This window comes from Hippocampus bargibanti, linkage group LG01 (genome assembly GCF_051943395.1).
Source record: "Hippocampus bargibanti isolate YZ-2025 linkage group LG01, ASM5194339v1, whole genome shotgun sequence".
NCBI classification, from domain to species: Eukaryota; Metazoa; Chordata; class Actinopteri; order Syngnathiformes; family Syngnathidae; genus Hippocampus; species Hippocampus bargibanti.
In genome coordinates, this window is record NC_142734.1 from 6,703,941 (window position 1) to 6,721,362 (window position 17,422).

Below are 17,422 nucleotides of genomic sequence, written 5' to 3' on the forward strand. Positions count from 1 at the left end.
TCACTAGCCAATCATAGTTTGCAAAAACTAGTCGTGAGTAATAAGGGCATACTGGCCAGAGATAGCACACTGTGTCTGTAGCGAGAAAAGAAAAGTTGCACAGGCTAGCAAAAATAGGAAATAATCTTGCAATTTTATGAGGTTATTATTGATGCTTGGGCATCCTTTGCCAATCAACTTCTGACTGCATCTCATGAATCCATACAATGGTTAAAAACGCAAACAGTTTAATTATTTCTTTCTTCACAAGTTATTTCCTGGCTACCGGGACCCTCTAGTATAGTTCAGGACGAGTAGTAAATCACACCACACTTTTTACAGTGGCAGTTGTGGATTGATTCAAACATAGCCCTACCGAAGGCCAAAGAATGACATGCACGGCCGGCCACTGTATTGTGTATATAAATGATTAACCATCTTTAATTTTGCGAAAAAGTGTTTTCAAAATAATAATCAAATGGATTCCCATGTTTGACTTGGAAAACAAGGTGCCACGAGTGTCTGAACCTCTCTGGTTTGTTATGGCGTGCAAAGCTAACATGGCCCCAGCCCCCCACCGGAGGGAAGCCAGTCCTGACTTGCGGCACCTCAATTTGGCTTTTGTAAAGAAGGAGGCGAGGCCTCCTGTCATGCTGCCCACTGGGTTTAGAACTCGTGCTTCGAGTATTCCAGAGGCCCCGTGATTAATGGCGGTGAACTCAGAGGGGGCAGCCAGGGAGACATTTTGGGTTGGAAAAGACTGTGCAACTTGAATGCACAAGTGGAAGGAGTTTTGCCAAAGCGTGTTTTTGTCTTAGATAACTTCTACGAAGCGGCTTCAAACTTGTTCAATGTGAAATAAACACACGTCATTCAGAGCAGAGATTTTTTTTAATTGACATCATTCAATACCAGTACTCTCCTGCTCATTTCACGATCGATCACACGAGTATTTACAGCGCCCAAGTCAGAAAAAAGACCAAAAACATGCAACAATACTCACATTCATATCCTTTTGCAGTGCAATTATTTGTTTTTAAACACAACCGGTTCATTTACAGTAGTTGGATGAACACATGAGAGTTGAACGCTGTGGGATTTTAAGATTTACGATGCTAATGAGTGCCATTAAACGTATGCTTGAGATGATGATGCCCACTAATTGGCCCCGGGGACATTTTCGAATGTGCTGATGACCATCGGGGACACGCAAGTGCAGTGCTGCCTTCACATGCCAATGACCCCCATTTTGGAGTCTCGGGAGATGCGAGTCATCATTCCGTCAGGTGTTTGGCTTTGCCTCATGAGCGCAAACTTGAGATTGGAGTTTTGGATCCTCGCAGTTGAACATTATTCAATTTGCCTGACAAGAAAAAGCACTTTGGCCAAAAGTCAACAAATCTTTAAGCTGTTGGTTGCCATTTCCAGTTGAAATTTACCACCAACATAAAACAAGAAGAAAGACTGATTCGAACCATTACAAAATGTTTTTAGTCTATTATTAAGTAGATTAAGTCCATTATCTATTACATAATGGGAAAGGACGCTGCAGCAGACATTCAATGAAACAGTACGTACAGTCAGGTATTCTTTATCCTCTGCAAGGAGCTAAGAAAATGCCTCTTCATTGTACTGTCAAAATTTCCATTTACAGTATACACCTGTGTCTGTAGAAATTCTTTTCTTCTTTACATTCTATTTAAATATGGAAATGGTATATGTTTTTTTACAGCACTGCCAACACTGGCCAAAAAAATGACTTTTTTTTTATTGCAGATGCAAGTAAACATTTCATGGAACATGGAATTGAAGCGGATTTATGTGGGACAGGAGATGTGAGACAATCTGTTTTTGTCAATGGGTGCTACAGCTTCGTGTTTGTTTTCAAAACTCAGCAGACGTGCACATTCCGCCATGATGTCTCTGATCCACTGGTGAAAACGAGGCTGCCATCCTCTCCTTCATCTAGAACTGCCTCATGTAATAAATTGTCTGTCTTGTACTCAGACATCAAAGTGTACATGGGGAAAGTCGTTAAAATTGCAAAATTGTCCATGTTTTTAATGTTCCTGTTGTGTTTATTATTTTGCTTTGTGTTCAGTATTATGTGAAGCGCTTTGTTACAGCTGCAGCTGTTGTGAAAGCACAATATTGGATTGGATTTGCCTTTATAAATTAAGGTGATTGTATTGTATTGTAGTTCTGTATTTTTGGGGGGCTATTCTGAATTTGCCCTTATTTTTTTCTCGAGCACAGCAGTTTTTCATAATAATAATAATAATAATAATAATAATAATAATAATAATAATTAATAATTTAGTTTTTTTTTGTTCTTTTGACTTCAAGACGGCGCCGCGAGAGTGGCTGCCTTTCCAGCAGCTCATGTATTTCGTTTTTCTACTTTCATTCCTTTCATCACTTTGCTGCTGTGAAATGTAAATTTCTCCACTGTGAGACTAATAAAGGCATATCCAATCCAATCCAATCCAATCCAATAATAATAATAATAATAATAATAATAATAATAATAATAATAATAATAATAATTACAAAACAGGTTGAGTATTTTCTGAACCATCACTGCTGTACATTACAACGCAATAAAAACTGGAATGCACAAACTGATAAAAGTCAAACTCAAACACAAAAGCGAAATATCTTTGAAATCTGATGTGCTACAAAATAATGTCAACATTTGTTTAATCAGCATCAAAAACATTTTTCAGGAAATGTAAAGCTTGTGATTTAAGACAGATTAAAACCTGATGTTGAGCAGTTTAATTCAACCTTTACAAAAAAATACATCAATATTTTTTGGGTAGTCCAGAAGAATCATGACATTTTCACTTGTTTCATTGGGGAAAGATGATTGGAGACACAAGTGATATATAATAGGAGCGTGGCAATAGTACTAATTAAATGTGTGTGTATGTCAAGGCACCACCGCATACAATTGTCTGCATATTCCAGATCACAGTTCGAAACAAATGAGGACAGGTAGCAATAATGCATAGGGTGAGAGAACAGGTGAGGAAGGATACGCGCAAAACTTCGGGTGCACTTGACTCATTTTGGCTCCTGCACTGCCTCTTGCGCCTCATCATGTAGTTCCAGAACCAGATCCTGTTCTGGTGATGCATGAGCCATGGGCTTGTTGACAACTCCACCCAGCGAAGGCCATGGAAGGACGGGTTGCAGTTCGATCCGTTCTCTGGCTCTTGACGGTCACGCGCCGCTCCTCTGGAAGATGAGCGTATAGACCCATCCCCTATCTGGAAAGCACACACAAAAACAACATGTTACAAGCCCTCATTTTTCGTAGCTCTTCAGGCACACTTGAGACGCACAGAAAGTAAGTCAGTCGACTGTGTCGTTGGCTCAGTGAAGTTTGGCTCCTGAAGGAAACATCTGACGCCACTCCGGCCGCCTGACAAGCTACATTCATCACGATGACAGGCATGGGCACACCTGCCACGGCCCAATCGCAGTCACTTAAAAACGTTACCTCGGGCCATTCACGGAAAATACGACTGGACGGGTGTGTTGATAACGATATCACATACAGGGCTAAATAGGTACTTAATAAGATTAAGTGACATAAGAAGTGCACATCTTAGAAAGAGCTGGTCGTATAGAAGGTAATGACATCTTGTTATTAAACGGCTGCTAATTTGTCTGGCGCGTTCGATGCAAGCTCTTCAGTATCTGATATCGGCCCTTAAGCATCCAAGCTATCTCTGTAGCACGGGTGTGACACCTGTGCAACACTCACCAGATTGGGGTCCCATGAAGCAACATAAATGTGTCTACTTGGTTTATTGTTTGTTGTTTCAGGTAAGGTCTCTGCTAGTTTTTGCCATGGGGAACACTAAATCTTTCTTCACATAAATTACAGGCAAATGAAGCTCTATTCTTTTACAAATCAAAATCAATTGATTGCAATCCTTCGCCTCAACAGTTGAACGTTGTAAAAACTGAGATAATAGACTGAGTGGTCAATCCATGCAAACAGTGAATTTCGTTCTTTGTGAGGCTCTTAAAAAGGGATCCTGGTGTTACAAATAGACAATCAAAGTTATCAGTAAGAGAAGCCACAAAGATGGCTGTCTTCTGGCTTCAATTGTGAGAGGCGATTGGCAGTCTAGGTCATACCCGATATGCATCAATCAGAATCAGAAAGTCTTTAATGATAATAATAATAATTAAAAAAAAATAATAATAATCATCATCATCATCATCATCATCGTCATCATCATCATCATAATAATAATACATTTAATTTCAAGCGCTTTTCAGAACACTCAAGGACACGTTACAATAAAAAAACAAAGCACAAAACAATAAAACCATAAATAAAATGATAAATAATAAAATAGCTGATTGAATTATAGACCATGAATGCAATTTTAAACAGATGGGTTTTGAGGTGGCATTTGAAAGTAGGGACGGAGTCAATATTACGGATGTTGGGTCCCACAATGGGGAAATTTGCAATCTACAGCAGCAAAAATTAAAAGGGGTTTGAGGGTCAAAAGATCAAACTAAGTATTCTATGCACAAAAGAAAATGTCAAGTCACGAAATAAGAGGGAATAATGTTCCGCCTTTTATTGACAGGACGCTTTGACAGGCTGTCCCCCAGATGCCATGCCACGCCACTACATGGGGGCACACTGTACACTGTCGGAGGGTCCATGGACCTCCCAGCTTATCAAAGCAAGAAATTCAAGTTAAAAATCACATGTGCACTCTTAACTTAGCGCAAGATCAAAGTTTGCAACATGAATGTGAAAAAACAATGTGAAAAATAGACCCAATATTTACCAGGAAGCACCGCTGGTCACGTGCTCATTAGCTACCCAGAGGCTGAGCTGTAGGGGACCAAACTCAACTTGAAGCTTCCGGGTTACTTTTTTTCAAATTAAATACGTATGTGTACGTATATGCAGTGACGCGCAGTGACGTGCAGTCAGGGGAGGCAGGTGAGTATTCCAGTAAATGAATACACACTGCATCCTGCATATGTGTCGATTGTGTTTCACACTCATTTTATAGGGTAATCGTGTCAAACGAAATAACACAGGGATCGCAAAGTGAATAAAAAAGATCTTTTCCTTTCGGCTTTTCCCTTCGAGGGGTTGCCACAGCGAATCAGCGTCCTCCATCTTCAGAGGTTTGATTGCCATGTTTGTTTTGGTCAAGCTTTTACGTCGGATGCCCTTCCTGACACAACCCTCTGTATTTATCAGGGCTTGGGACAAGAATGCACTGACGTGTGTGCGTTCATGTCTACAGAACAATCAACTCTATGAACTTAGTAAAGATGATGGTCAGGAAAAGGCTCCCAAACACAAACTGGTCATCGGCACAGCGGCATTCAAACAAAGCAACCAAAAAAAATCAATCTATAAGTACTTTTAAAAAACAAACAAATCTGAAAATAAACAATACAATAACATGCATCGACAATGCAGAAAGATTGACCCTTTGTGCTCAATTCAACTTGCTGTAAAATTATATTTTGGTCACACGAACATGGTGGTCATTGTGTCCCAGTCGTTAATTTTAGATGTTTTGCATGCACGCGTGAATGTGTGCACAGCAACAGAAGCAAATGGTTCCATCCACGCCTCTCACCTATTGATACACGGTGCACCTCACGTTGACCTGAACCCCTTGGCCTCATTAACACTATTTTTTTAAAGGTGAATATTTGCCAAATTCGTGTTCATAACAATTGCATTTTAATTACAGAAATTTTAATTTTGAAATATTAATCTAAATGTACCCCCAGTAGTCGAGTGGTTAGCATGCCGACTTCACAATGCAAAGGTCGTGAGTTCAAAACCCGGTCCGGCCTCCCTGTCTGGAGTTTGCATGTTCTCCCCCGACCCGCGTGGGTTTTCTTTGGGTACTACGGTTTCCTCCCCAATCCTAAAAACATGCACGGCAGGCTTATTGAACACTCCAAATCATCCCTAGGTGTGAGTGTGAGGTTTGTTCGTCTCTGTATGCACTGTGATTTGCTGGCATCAAATTTAGGTGACGGCTGCGATAGGCTCCAGCACACCCTGCGACGCTAATGACGATTGAAGCGTCTGTAAAATGGATGAGTTTATGGATATTCATATAAAATCTTGTTATGGTGAAGAATTGAATCATTTTATATTGAAATGGTTCCCTAAACAGATTTTTTAAAATGACTTTCAGTTAGCTGGGCTACGATGCTTACATGATCCTAGAAGTCGACTAATATAATCACTACAAAATTGATCACTTTGCTTTACTGGTGCCAGGTATACAAAGCATTCCTATTAGTGATTGATAATTATCATTTTCGTTCCCAACGACGGTAAGGAGACATTAAGTTGGTGCGGGAAGTCCACAAAATTTGTATCTTCCTCACATGCAACGCACCGCTGAACAGGCTATATAGAAAATGTGACGTACCAAGCTCAGCAGCAAGCCCATTATTTAGCTCCGCTGCGCCTCCATCGCGATTCTTCCTGAACTCTGTTTGAACCCCTGAGTAGCAATAAATCATTTTTCCTCCCTCACACGCACGCACACGTGGTCACCGGTCGCCCTGGGTGTCACACCCTTTACAACTTGTCTTCCCATCCCCTTTCATCTCACCCTCCCCCTGCTGAAAATAACCACGAAGTGTTCAGTAAAATAATAAATAATAATTTCAAAAAACGCTTGACGTTTGCATGCCACATCTGGAAAACGTTGCACGTTGAAAAGATATTTAAGTAAAGCAAAAATAAAATCAAACACAAACACACGCACAACCTCTTTTGTTATGTTGCAAAGATTGTGTGCATGGGTTGGTGCGCGCGCATGCGCATGCAGTCTGGCGAGATAAGATGAGACGGACGGGAGGAGGCGTTAATGGGCAGAGAGGATGCTGCCGGTTGAAACGCTGCATATAAATGGCGCTGTTCTGGCACACGGCGAAGATGGATGATTTCGGTGGCCTATATTGCTGTAAACAATGCAGGGCCAAATGAAAGGACTGCAGTTTGCTCACCACACTTCCAGAGGCAGCCCCAAAAATACATAATACAAACACAGGGATGCAGTGTCAATTCCATATCAAGTATGCATGTGCTAGAAAAAATTAAATAAAATAAAAAACGAGGTTTATTTGGGCCATGAATGCATGGTCGCTAATGCGAAGCTGACAGAAATATACAAAGGATGCTGCTGTGAGCTTATTGAGGGGGAAAAGGCAATCAGGATTTCGATTTGGCTATATATATATACAGTAAAGTCTCGTTATAACGATATCGGATATATCGATAGTCCCGGTTATATCGATACTATTTCTATGCACCCACGGAGAAAATTACATGCAAACAGGGTTGGATATATCGATAGTCCCGGTTATATCGATATTTTTTCGGACTCCCTTGAATATCGATATAACGAGACTTTACTGTATATATATATATATATATATATATATATATATATATATATATATATATATATATATATATATATATATATATATATATATATATATATATATATATATACAGTGAAACCTCAACTTACGAACTTAATTGGTTCCCAGACAGAGTGTGTAAGGCGAAAAGTGTGTATCTCAAAAAAAAATTCCCATAGGAAACCATTAAAATGGGAATAATCCGTTCCCGGGTTTCCATAAAATATACTCTTCAACTAAATAAGCCTTAAAACTACATACAACATACCTTATTCTATGTATAATAAATGTGCTATTGTATTGTAATGAAAGAAATACACTGCATTGTATCATAAAGCCACTTTATTTACATTTGTGATGGTCATTTATGGCTTGATGGCATGGCGTTGGAGGTCGAAGGTCAAAGGGAACTTCTGTTTGGAAAGAGAGGCGCATTAAATGAGGACTGTAATTAAAGAAATAAACTGTGCTGTAAAATAAAGTTTTATTCACCTTTTTGATGGTCATTGATGGCTTATGGAAGGAGAGTCACCTTCCATAAGGACTGTTCGTAACTTAACCTCTGGTGCTGTTCGGTCGTGTGCTTCCGCCGACTGTGTGTGTATATATATATATATATATATATATATATATATATATATATATATATATATATATATATATATATATATATATATATATATATATATATAATTAAATAAATAAATTTATTTATTTTTTTACTTTCAAAAGACATGACATGTGCATCCAGTTGTGAATATATACATTTAAAAAGATTACAATGTAAATAGGTCACAAAATTCTGACTGGTCCTATATATTTTGGCCACCTCTTTCTTTCCTTTCCTCTTCCTTTCATCACTTTGCTCCTGCGAAATGTAAATTTCTCCACTGCGAGACAAATACAGTGAAGGTAAAGTTTTAGGTTAATTGCTGCAGCAATTAACATACAACTTCATGGGGGCCAATTTGTCAAATCCGGAAAGTGACACTGGAGTGTGGTTCCAAACTATTGTGAAATTCAACCTGCACAAAATAAGAGCAAGGTGTCTCTCAAAATGACGACCCTGGCAAAATGTTCGTTAAAGGGGGCCGGGTGGGGGAGTCTTGGTCCCCTTCTGCTGCTCGCTGAACAAATGGTGAGACTATTCGCGTTGTTTAAAAATCTGTGCATGGAACGAGTCATAAAAGAAAGACGAGGGACATTTGACTCAAAGAAAGAATAATTAAAAAAACCTTGGACTCATGCATTGTAAATAGCCAATTTATGTCAAGTCAATACAGTTACATTCATTAAATATACTTTTTATTCTCTTATATATTGTTCTATTTTTTACTCATGTACAGTTCTTTTTATGAAACTTTTTTGTGCATTTCAGCCTTCTGACGTTTTCTTTTCTCTTCATACAATACTTTGTTTTGTCTTTTGACCTCGCCCCTTTCAATTTCGCTGCTGTATATTGCAAATGTCCCCATTGTGAGACTATTAAAGGCTTTCTGATTCTGATCAAATCAAAATGGCGACGCCCTGTCCTGCATGCAAAAACTATAAGATAATATAAAGAAACCATTTGAGTAAACTGAAGGTATATTTTTTAAGTTCAATCAAACTCATAAAATGTATTTTTACGACTCAAAAACTATGACGTAATGAGTTGCCACAAAAATTTTGAGTATTTTGAACTTGTTGCGTTTTACGGTGCAGTAACATATATCGAAGAAACCTTAAAATTTTTGACGTAAGCGATTTAAATGTCAATGCCAGGCAAATGTTCAGGAATAACTGAGAGCTGTAGTTTGCAGAACCGCGACGCCATTTTGGTTCGCCATGTAGCACATTTGGGTAAATAAAATGATTATGCAATAAATTCAAACTTAATTGTGCGCACAAAATACTGGAAATCGAACACCTCAATGACAGTGTCAATAAAAATAACTTTGTCCATGGCACGTCAAAATTTAAAGTGTTACTGGTGTTCTATTGTCATGAATTATATCGCGAGCTGTCTGTGATATATTATGGGAGTCATCCCTCGATAGAATATTTGTCTACCACAGCCCACGGTGACTGGTCATGAAAGTTGACTTTGGACATAGGTTTCCGGCGTGTTATAGCGTCAAAGCCTGTTATAGGTTCTTTAATTGTTGCTTGCATGCATGCAAATCAATCGGCTGCTGGCTTTTTCAAATGTGTCTTTTATGGGGAGGGGGTAAAAATGAGCACAAAAAGCAAGCACGCTGTGCATCTGCTGCCCGGGAAAAAAAGCAGATTTACGGTTTGATGACACACCCAATAGTGGTCGCTGACTTACTGGTCACCGTGAGAGCGCGCGTGCACACACACACCCGTGCGCGAGTAAGTCAGCAGTGTGACCCTTGATTCAACTTGCAGCCTTTTGCAGCAACTGCCACCGCTGCACACAATAACAATAACTTTTCATCACCGAGCATGGTGGCTCATGGTCACATGCACAAGAGCACTATACGTTTGTTTGCTGTGCGAATAAAAATGATAACATCAAAACAATATGTTATTATAACTACTATTATTATTATTATTATTACTATTATTATTATTATTATTGTGTTTTTTTAATTATTATTATTATTATTTTAGTATTATTATTATTAGTATTAGTAGCAGTAATAGTAGTAGTAGGAGTAGTAGTAGTAGTTATATTACGACATCCATTTTCTAGACCACATTATCCTCATTTGGGTTATTATTATTATTCTTAGTATAGTAGGAGTCGTAGTAGTAGTAGTAGTAGTAGTAGTAGTAGTAGTAGTAGTAGTAGTTGTTGTTGTTGTTGTTGTAGTACTTCATCCATTTTCTAGATCACATTATCCTCATTTGAATTACGTATTATTATTATTATTATTATTATTATTATTATTATTATTATTATTATTATTATTATTATTATTATTATTATATAATTAGTACATCTGAAAATCCGGAGCGATTCCCCAATCAGACGAGGATACACACGTGGAAAAGTGTGAAGGAATTTAAAAAAGTGAAGCAGAGACGAGATGCACACGTTCGTCAATAGAGTAATTGGTTGCCATGACAACAAATATAATTTATTTGGGCTTGTTGTTTTGTAAATGACTTTAATATTTCTATGTGACCTTTCATAATTATGTTTTTTTCTTCTTAAAATCCTCTTCAATGCTTTATTTGCAATATTTTGTCATGGATCACTTCCGGTTCCGTGTCATGTGTTTCGATGTGCGACAGAAATCGCGCGAAAGAGAAACTGAACCAGGAAAAATTGCAAGAGAGAGAGAGAGAGAAAACGACAGTCTATTCAACGTCATAATAATTTATTTACTTCCGGTTTACGTGGTGTAAGTGGTTAATTTGCTTATTTATATAGTACACACATTAGTGGCGTGAGTTTGTGTTACTTCCGGGTTGAATGAACGCTGGCGTGGGTGGCCGCCGCTGCTCTTCCGCAGAAAAAGTTCTTAACACGTGACTTTAAAGTGTCCTTGAGAATTTTGAAAGGTGCTTAAAAATAAAATGTATTATTATTATTATTATTATTATTATTATTATTATTATTATTATTATTATTATTATTATTATTATTATTATTATTATTATTATTATTATTATTATTATTATTAATAATGTCTTGTTGAACAGATTGTAGCAATGTCGATTTGTTGTTTTGTCTTTTTTTAGATACATTCAGTGTGATATTGAGGCTAACTATAACCCACAGTAAAAAATGCTTCATCATAAATGACGTTTCAACGTCAGTGATTTCAAGAGCGACGAGAGTACATTATGTGTGTGTTTACCATATTATGATATACTGATATACCAGATATCAGTCCTACGTTGTGACGAGTAAAACGAAAACTGTCAGACTAGCATGACACACATGAGCCTGAACACATTCCGAAACTTCCCACAGCTCACAGTGCAAGTGGAGACTGGGCGTTGAAGATTTGAATGGGCCTTCAATTCAGGAGATTACTCAGAAATTATTCGAAATCCAAATGAGAAATGAATAAAACGTCTCTAGAATATTTTTGATTTATTTTGCTAAAACAGACAATATGAAGTGAAACTGACAACTTCGCAATTTTGAATTTGGGGCACACATTTGTTGCTGTAAAATGTAAAATTTTCCACTGCGAGACTAATAAAGGCCAATCCAATCCAATGCAATCCAAATATGGATTAGGTTAATCTAAATGCTTTCTATGATTATAGTGCTATTTTAAAATACCAGATTTTCATACGAAAAGAACATACAAAAAAAATTAAAAACCAAAAAGATTTGCTTTGAGATACATATAAAAAATGTAGACGTGCAGTTTGCTAATTATTCCAGGCCAACTGGAATGAAAAAAAAAAAAAAAAACAAGAATCCAAACGTGATATCCGCCCCCAGCTATGGACCAGATGATCATCTTGGATATTGGTTTATGTTTTGGAGAAACACACATGAAAGGCTTGCATGTAGAGACTCCCGGAAGTCCCTGTCCAAACGTTTAACCAAAAGTGGATGGATGGGCTCACCTTTGATTATTCTCAAGAAACACATGTTTATCCCCCCCCCCCTGCTGCCCTCGTCTTCACTTTGATGGCGACGCAACAACGTTCCCAGAACGCTGACAAGAAATGCTCGATATTATTTGGGGTGACTCGCACTCGAATATGGCGATAGCTGCAAGTAAAATTCATCCAGGTTGAAACGGGCCTAATGGGACAGAAAATATGTCCTTGGTGTGACCCCCACCCCCACCCCCTTCCCATGAGTGACCCCCACAAACTTCTTCAATCAAGTACCTTTTCGACGTGGCGACACTATGGCGAGAAAAAAAAGACGAGTGGAGAGATGCTGCATATATGGCGGACTGAGGCCAGCACATCCATTTTTCCAACGTGTCCAACAACATAAAGACTCCTGCGTTCATTTTTCAAGCCGCAGTCACATCGTTGTTCTGCGGGTGGGGGCAACCTCCCTCCACGCTCACCATTTCACGCTTTTGTCTTAGCATCAGCAAGTTCACATCACACCACATTTTACATATCAAACTGTGTATATATATTAATCAGATATATTTTGCATGTGATGTGATTGATGATAAAGAATGGATCTTGTCTTTTTTGCCTTGAAAGAGGAAAATCAAATAGTAAAATGTAGCCAAATTTGTTGGTGTTAAATGATTTTTGGATCTATTTAACCATAGAAGTGTGCAAGCAATAATAGAGTATATATCAACAAGCCCGCTCTCCTGCTAATTTTTGTCAATAGGCAGTGAAATATTGATGTTGAAGAATGGATCTTGTTTCTTTGCCTTGAAAGAGGAAATTCAAATAGTAAAATCTTACAAATGCATGAAATTGTGTTTGTCTTAAATGATTTTTGGATCTATTTAACCGTCAAGGTGTGCATGCATTAATGGAGTATCAAGAGGTATCATGCTCTCTAGCTAATGTTTTATCAATGGGCAGTGAAATAATGATAATAATGAATGGATCTTGACTTTTTTTGCATTGAAAGAGGAAAATCAAATAATAAAATGTTACAAATTTATCTAATTTAGTTTGTCTTAAATGATTTTGGATCCATTTAGCTGTCCAGGTATGCAAGTAAAAATAGAGTATCAACAAGTCAGCTCTCCTGCTAATGTTTTGTCAATGGGCAGTGTTTTGCTTTTCACTACAATAACAAAAAAAAGGAGGGGCACGTCCCCCATAATCTTAAAGCGGTAATGATGCTGCTACTCTCTCTTTAAACTGATCCAACGTGTTCAAATCGGGATTTTATTCACGTATTTTTTCACGCGGGGGAAATGTATTTTGCGGACAAGAAAAGCAGGCAGACTGGAGAGGATGTACAAAGGCAATATAACGATTTCCCCAAACAATGTCGACCCCCCTTCCCCAAATGCCCTCTAAATTGATTCGCATGCGGCTTTGTGTTCCAGTCACGCACGCGCTCACATTGAAATGCGCAAAGATAAGCGGCAGGATTCGTCGACAGTTGAAAAAAAACATCTCTTTTCTATACAACCAAATTCTGCCATGCAGCAATGAACCAACAAGTCACCAAAAGTATTGAAAACTATAGAAGACACTCATTTTTTTTATTGAGCAATATGATTTTTTGCACACGTACACTCCGTTTATTGCATTTAACAATAATCCGATTTAAAAGGTCCTAAACACAACACCAACACCACGAAACCAAACTGTAAATTAAAACAAAATCTTGTTTTTTAATACACGAGGTACTCGTCACATTTGTATCCTAAACATACACGTTCAAGATACGTGGTGTTCTTTCTTCCACTAATACCAAAAATAATGATTTTGATGTCCTTCCAGTGTTTGAAATAAATAGATTGTGCATTTCACTTGGGCAAAAGAATGGCCCGCAAGAATATTTGGATTAAATGTATCATCTGTATTTTTCCCCTTCATTCAAAAGAGAATAAAAACACAACTTCAAATAAATTAAACCCTGTTTCACGTATAAAAAGAATGCATCGCTATTCGCAGTACTCCATGCTATATTACATGCATTTTAGATCACGCCGGACGATGGCAACGACCAAACCAAACAAATAAATAACATAAAAACAAAATATCTCATCATTCTATAAATAAGCAGTTCTATTATGTTTTTGTTTTTCAGCCTGCTTTGTCCATGTGTGGTTTTTATAACCTGGTCATGTCGTCACCGTGGTGCTGCGATGCGCTCAGTTCGTCCGAGGCCGACGCGGCGTTGCTGGCCGAGCAAGGGGCCGCCGAGCCGGCAGCGGAGGGAATACCGGAGCTGGACGACGACGACGACGACGACGCCGACGACGACGAGGACGATGACGAGCGCACTTTGGTGTTAGGCAGTCGGTGGTCCTTTTTCCATTTCATCCTGCGGTTCTGAAACCAGATTTTGATCTGGCGCTCGGACAGGACCAGCGTGTGAGCGATCTCGATGCGCCTCCTCCGAGTCAAATAGCGGTTATAGTGGAACTCCTTCTCCAGTTCCAAGACCTGCTGGCGGGTGTATGCTGTCCGAGATCGCTTGGGCTCCGTCCCGTTGTAGCCTGAGTTCACTGGGCGAGGGCGCAGGGGGGTTGGGGGGGGGGAGAAGAATTGTAAGAAGAAGGACAAGTCGGAATAAAGGAGGGCTGCAAAACATGGATGTGACTTGAAAGATTTATGGCCACGTTTGGGATGTTTGAAAAGCAACTTTCGAAGTTGTGGGAACACTGACCGCAGCCAACTAGGCTAAATTATTAATGCAAGATTACAAAAGTGGATTTTTTTCTCCCCTTTCTGTCTTCCCCGCCAGCCCTTCTTATTTTGTACGTCCCCTCGCTCCCTCTCCCCCTTCTCCATGGCGCAATACATAACAGCAGAAGCCACATGGTGATACGGCTGCCCTGAGTATACCTCGGCTATAAAATTTATGGTGGGTGTAATTACCAATGCCGAGTCGTAAATCCGCCTCAATTGTGCCATTTTCAAAAGGCTCGCCTGCTATCGGGACAAGGGCTGGCAACGAGATGGGAGTCGGGGGCTGATCAAAGGGGGGAGAGGGTGGACATAAACACGCAGCTTTTCGCCTACCGGTGCTGACGTGAATCTTCTTCATCCACGGGTAGACCACCGGCTGCTTGGACGAGGCGGCTGCGGCGCTGTTGGGATGCTCCGGGAGGGCTTGGTTGCAGGCGGAGGCTGCGGCCGGCGGGGTGGCGGGGGACATGGACAACTGGGGGGTCTCGCACGAGGCGGGCTGGCCCTTGCCCGCCAGCAGGTGCGCCGAATGGGCTATTCCCGCGTGCCCCCTCGGCGTGTCGGCCTCGGGGATGCTTGCACAGTTGTACTGGCGGTCTTGGTAGTTGGCCCGCGGTGCGGGGTACAAGTCCTGTTGCTGCTGGTGGTGGTGATGCTGCTGCGGTGGCTGGTAGCCCGGATCCCTGGCGCGGCCGTAATATTCGGGACTGTGCTCGGGGATGTAGTTGTTTTGCGAATATTCCTCGCATGGAGGAAATTTCGGATCAATGTAGTTGGACTCCATCAAATACGAGCTCATGGTCATTAATTTCTGGAGTGCAAAATAAATTTTCTAGCTTTGTCGTTTTTCTGCTCCATAAAGCCCTCCTACTTGCCGAGCGGCGCTGTAAAGTTACTTTTACCACGTGACGAGGCCGACCAATTGCAGACGACCTCAAGGTACCCGGATAAGGAACCAGAGGTGTTTAGCATACCTTCAGTTGACAGGGCAAGCACGGAGCCTTCACGCCTGTCTCTCTTTCGCTCTCTCTCTCCTTCTCTTTCGCCTTATTGTCGTCCCCGCTTGCTCCCTTGCTCTGACGTTCTTTTATCTGAGCAAAGTCGTTGATCTTGGCGACAAAACTAGTAGCTTACTTGCTGACCAAGGAGGGGAAAAAATGAAACACAGCGCTCCAATGATTCAAGCCGTTGCACAACGGAGAACAACAACAACAATAGCTTGTCCTGACGAGCCTGCACAAAGCTGGCCAATGAATCCAGAAGTGCTTCTATATCGCGAAAACGGAAAGACGTGGAAAGGCATGTGCTTCGTCTCAAAATCGGCTGCACGATCAGCAAAACGAGGTCGATTTTGAAAAACCATAAATGGGTCAGAACACTCCACTATGAGGTGAAAGATCAACGGTGTCATAAACATACACGTAAAATGCTTTAATATAGTTATTAAGATCCCCTAAGCTTTACAGTTTTTGGTCAATTCGTTAAATTCTAATGAATGAACCCATTCACGGCCAGAAGTGCAAAAATGTGTCCAATCCAGTGCCAAGGTTTTTTTGTCATTGTCACTGGAATTCCAAAACCCACAGATTATTAAGTTTTAGGACCACCTAGACATTCAATACAGCCTATAACAACGATTTTCTTTCATCATAAATAGAGTTCATTCCTAAATGATATGGGTCTGGACTCCAGACTCTGGAGTTATATGAGCTTGAAATGAGGGCGACTGTCCAAAATACATTGCAATACATACATACTGGCTTATCGATGAAAGGTTTCTTCAGCCGTCATCTATATTTCTTTGAAGGTGTCGGACGTTTCGCTCCTCATCCGAAGCGCTTCGTCAGCGAACTAAAATTTTCTGGACATTAAGGATATATATATATATATATATATATATATATATATATATATATATATATATATATATATATATATATATATAGGGCCAGAGCTACCAGCAAATTTTAGTTTGACGATGAATCTTCTCGGATGAGGAGCGAAACGTCCGACATCTTCAAAGAAGTACAGATGACAACTGACGAAACCTTTTCATCGATGGACCACTTCTGTATGACTAAGAGGTTACACAGACGTACATACTGGTTTATATAAACATTGCCAGAGGCCATGGCCAGCGCCTTATCGGCACCCAAACAAGAAAAAACAAAACCCAAACTAATTCGGGAATGGCGCTCTACGTCATATTTTCAATTCCCGAATAAATTCGTGAATGGGAGTGAAAGTGTTAAACAATGATTTGCTTAAGTCAAGACGTAACAGAGGTACAATTTGTGGCATGAGTACCCTTAGTTTTCTATCGGGTCTTTTTTACCGTATACACAAAATCAATCACTGTCCAAGAGCAGATTTTCTTTTCAAGATTTGAAGCACTGTTTTAATGTTCAAACTGTGCAGAGGGTTGCAGAGGTTGAGAATAATGTTGCTTTTTAGGAATCACAGTCACAGTCTGTTTTTTAGTTTGTTTATTCCTTCATTATTTATTGACAAAGGAGGTGTTAATGAATTTAAGTAACTTTAGGTGACATCAAAACCATGAGTAGTTACGAACCTGTAGGCTTTCGAGCCGAGGTTGATCAAACTTTTCACCATTCATTTTGAAATTACACAATTTGGAAATTGTGCTTTTTTTAACATTTAAATAACACACAAGTTACATCACCCTATTTGCCTCATTTGTATCAACCACAAACAAATAATG

At 39.6% G+C, this 17,422-nt stretch overlaps 2 protein-coding genes across 3 annotated transcripts in view; both read right to left on the reverse strand.

The window, feature by feature from the left end:
* Positions 1-851: 851 nt before the first annotated feature.
* LOC148902887 (homeobox protein Hox-C10a-like) overlaps positions 852-17,422 on the reverse strand; it is a 60,042-nt gene continuing 43,471 nt past the window's right edge. For both annotated transcript variants that reach the window (XR_016114505.1, XM_088992753.1), the window contains one exon: positions 852-3,251. The gene's annotated coding sequence lies outside the window, so the exon portion shown is untranslated. The remainder of the gene's footprint in view (positions 3,252-17,422) is intronic.
* hoxc4a (homeobox C4a) lies at positions 13,537-16,507 on the reverse strand. Its single transcript, XM_089022364.1, has 2 exons — positions 15,034-16,507; positions 13,537-14,516 (listed from the first exon to the last, which is right to left on the reverse strand). Exons 1-2 carry the CDS (start codon positions 15,503-15,505, stop codon positions 14,119-14,121), a joined length of 870 nt encoding a protein of 289 aa, XP_088878490.1. The 5' UTR covers positions 15,506-16,507; the 3' UTR covers positions 13,537-14,118.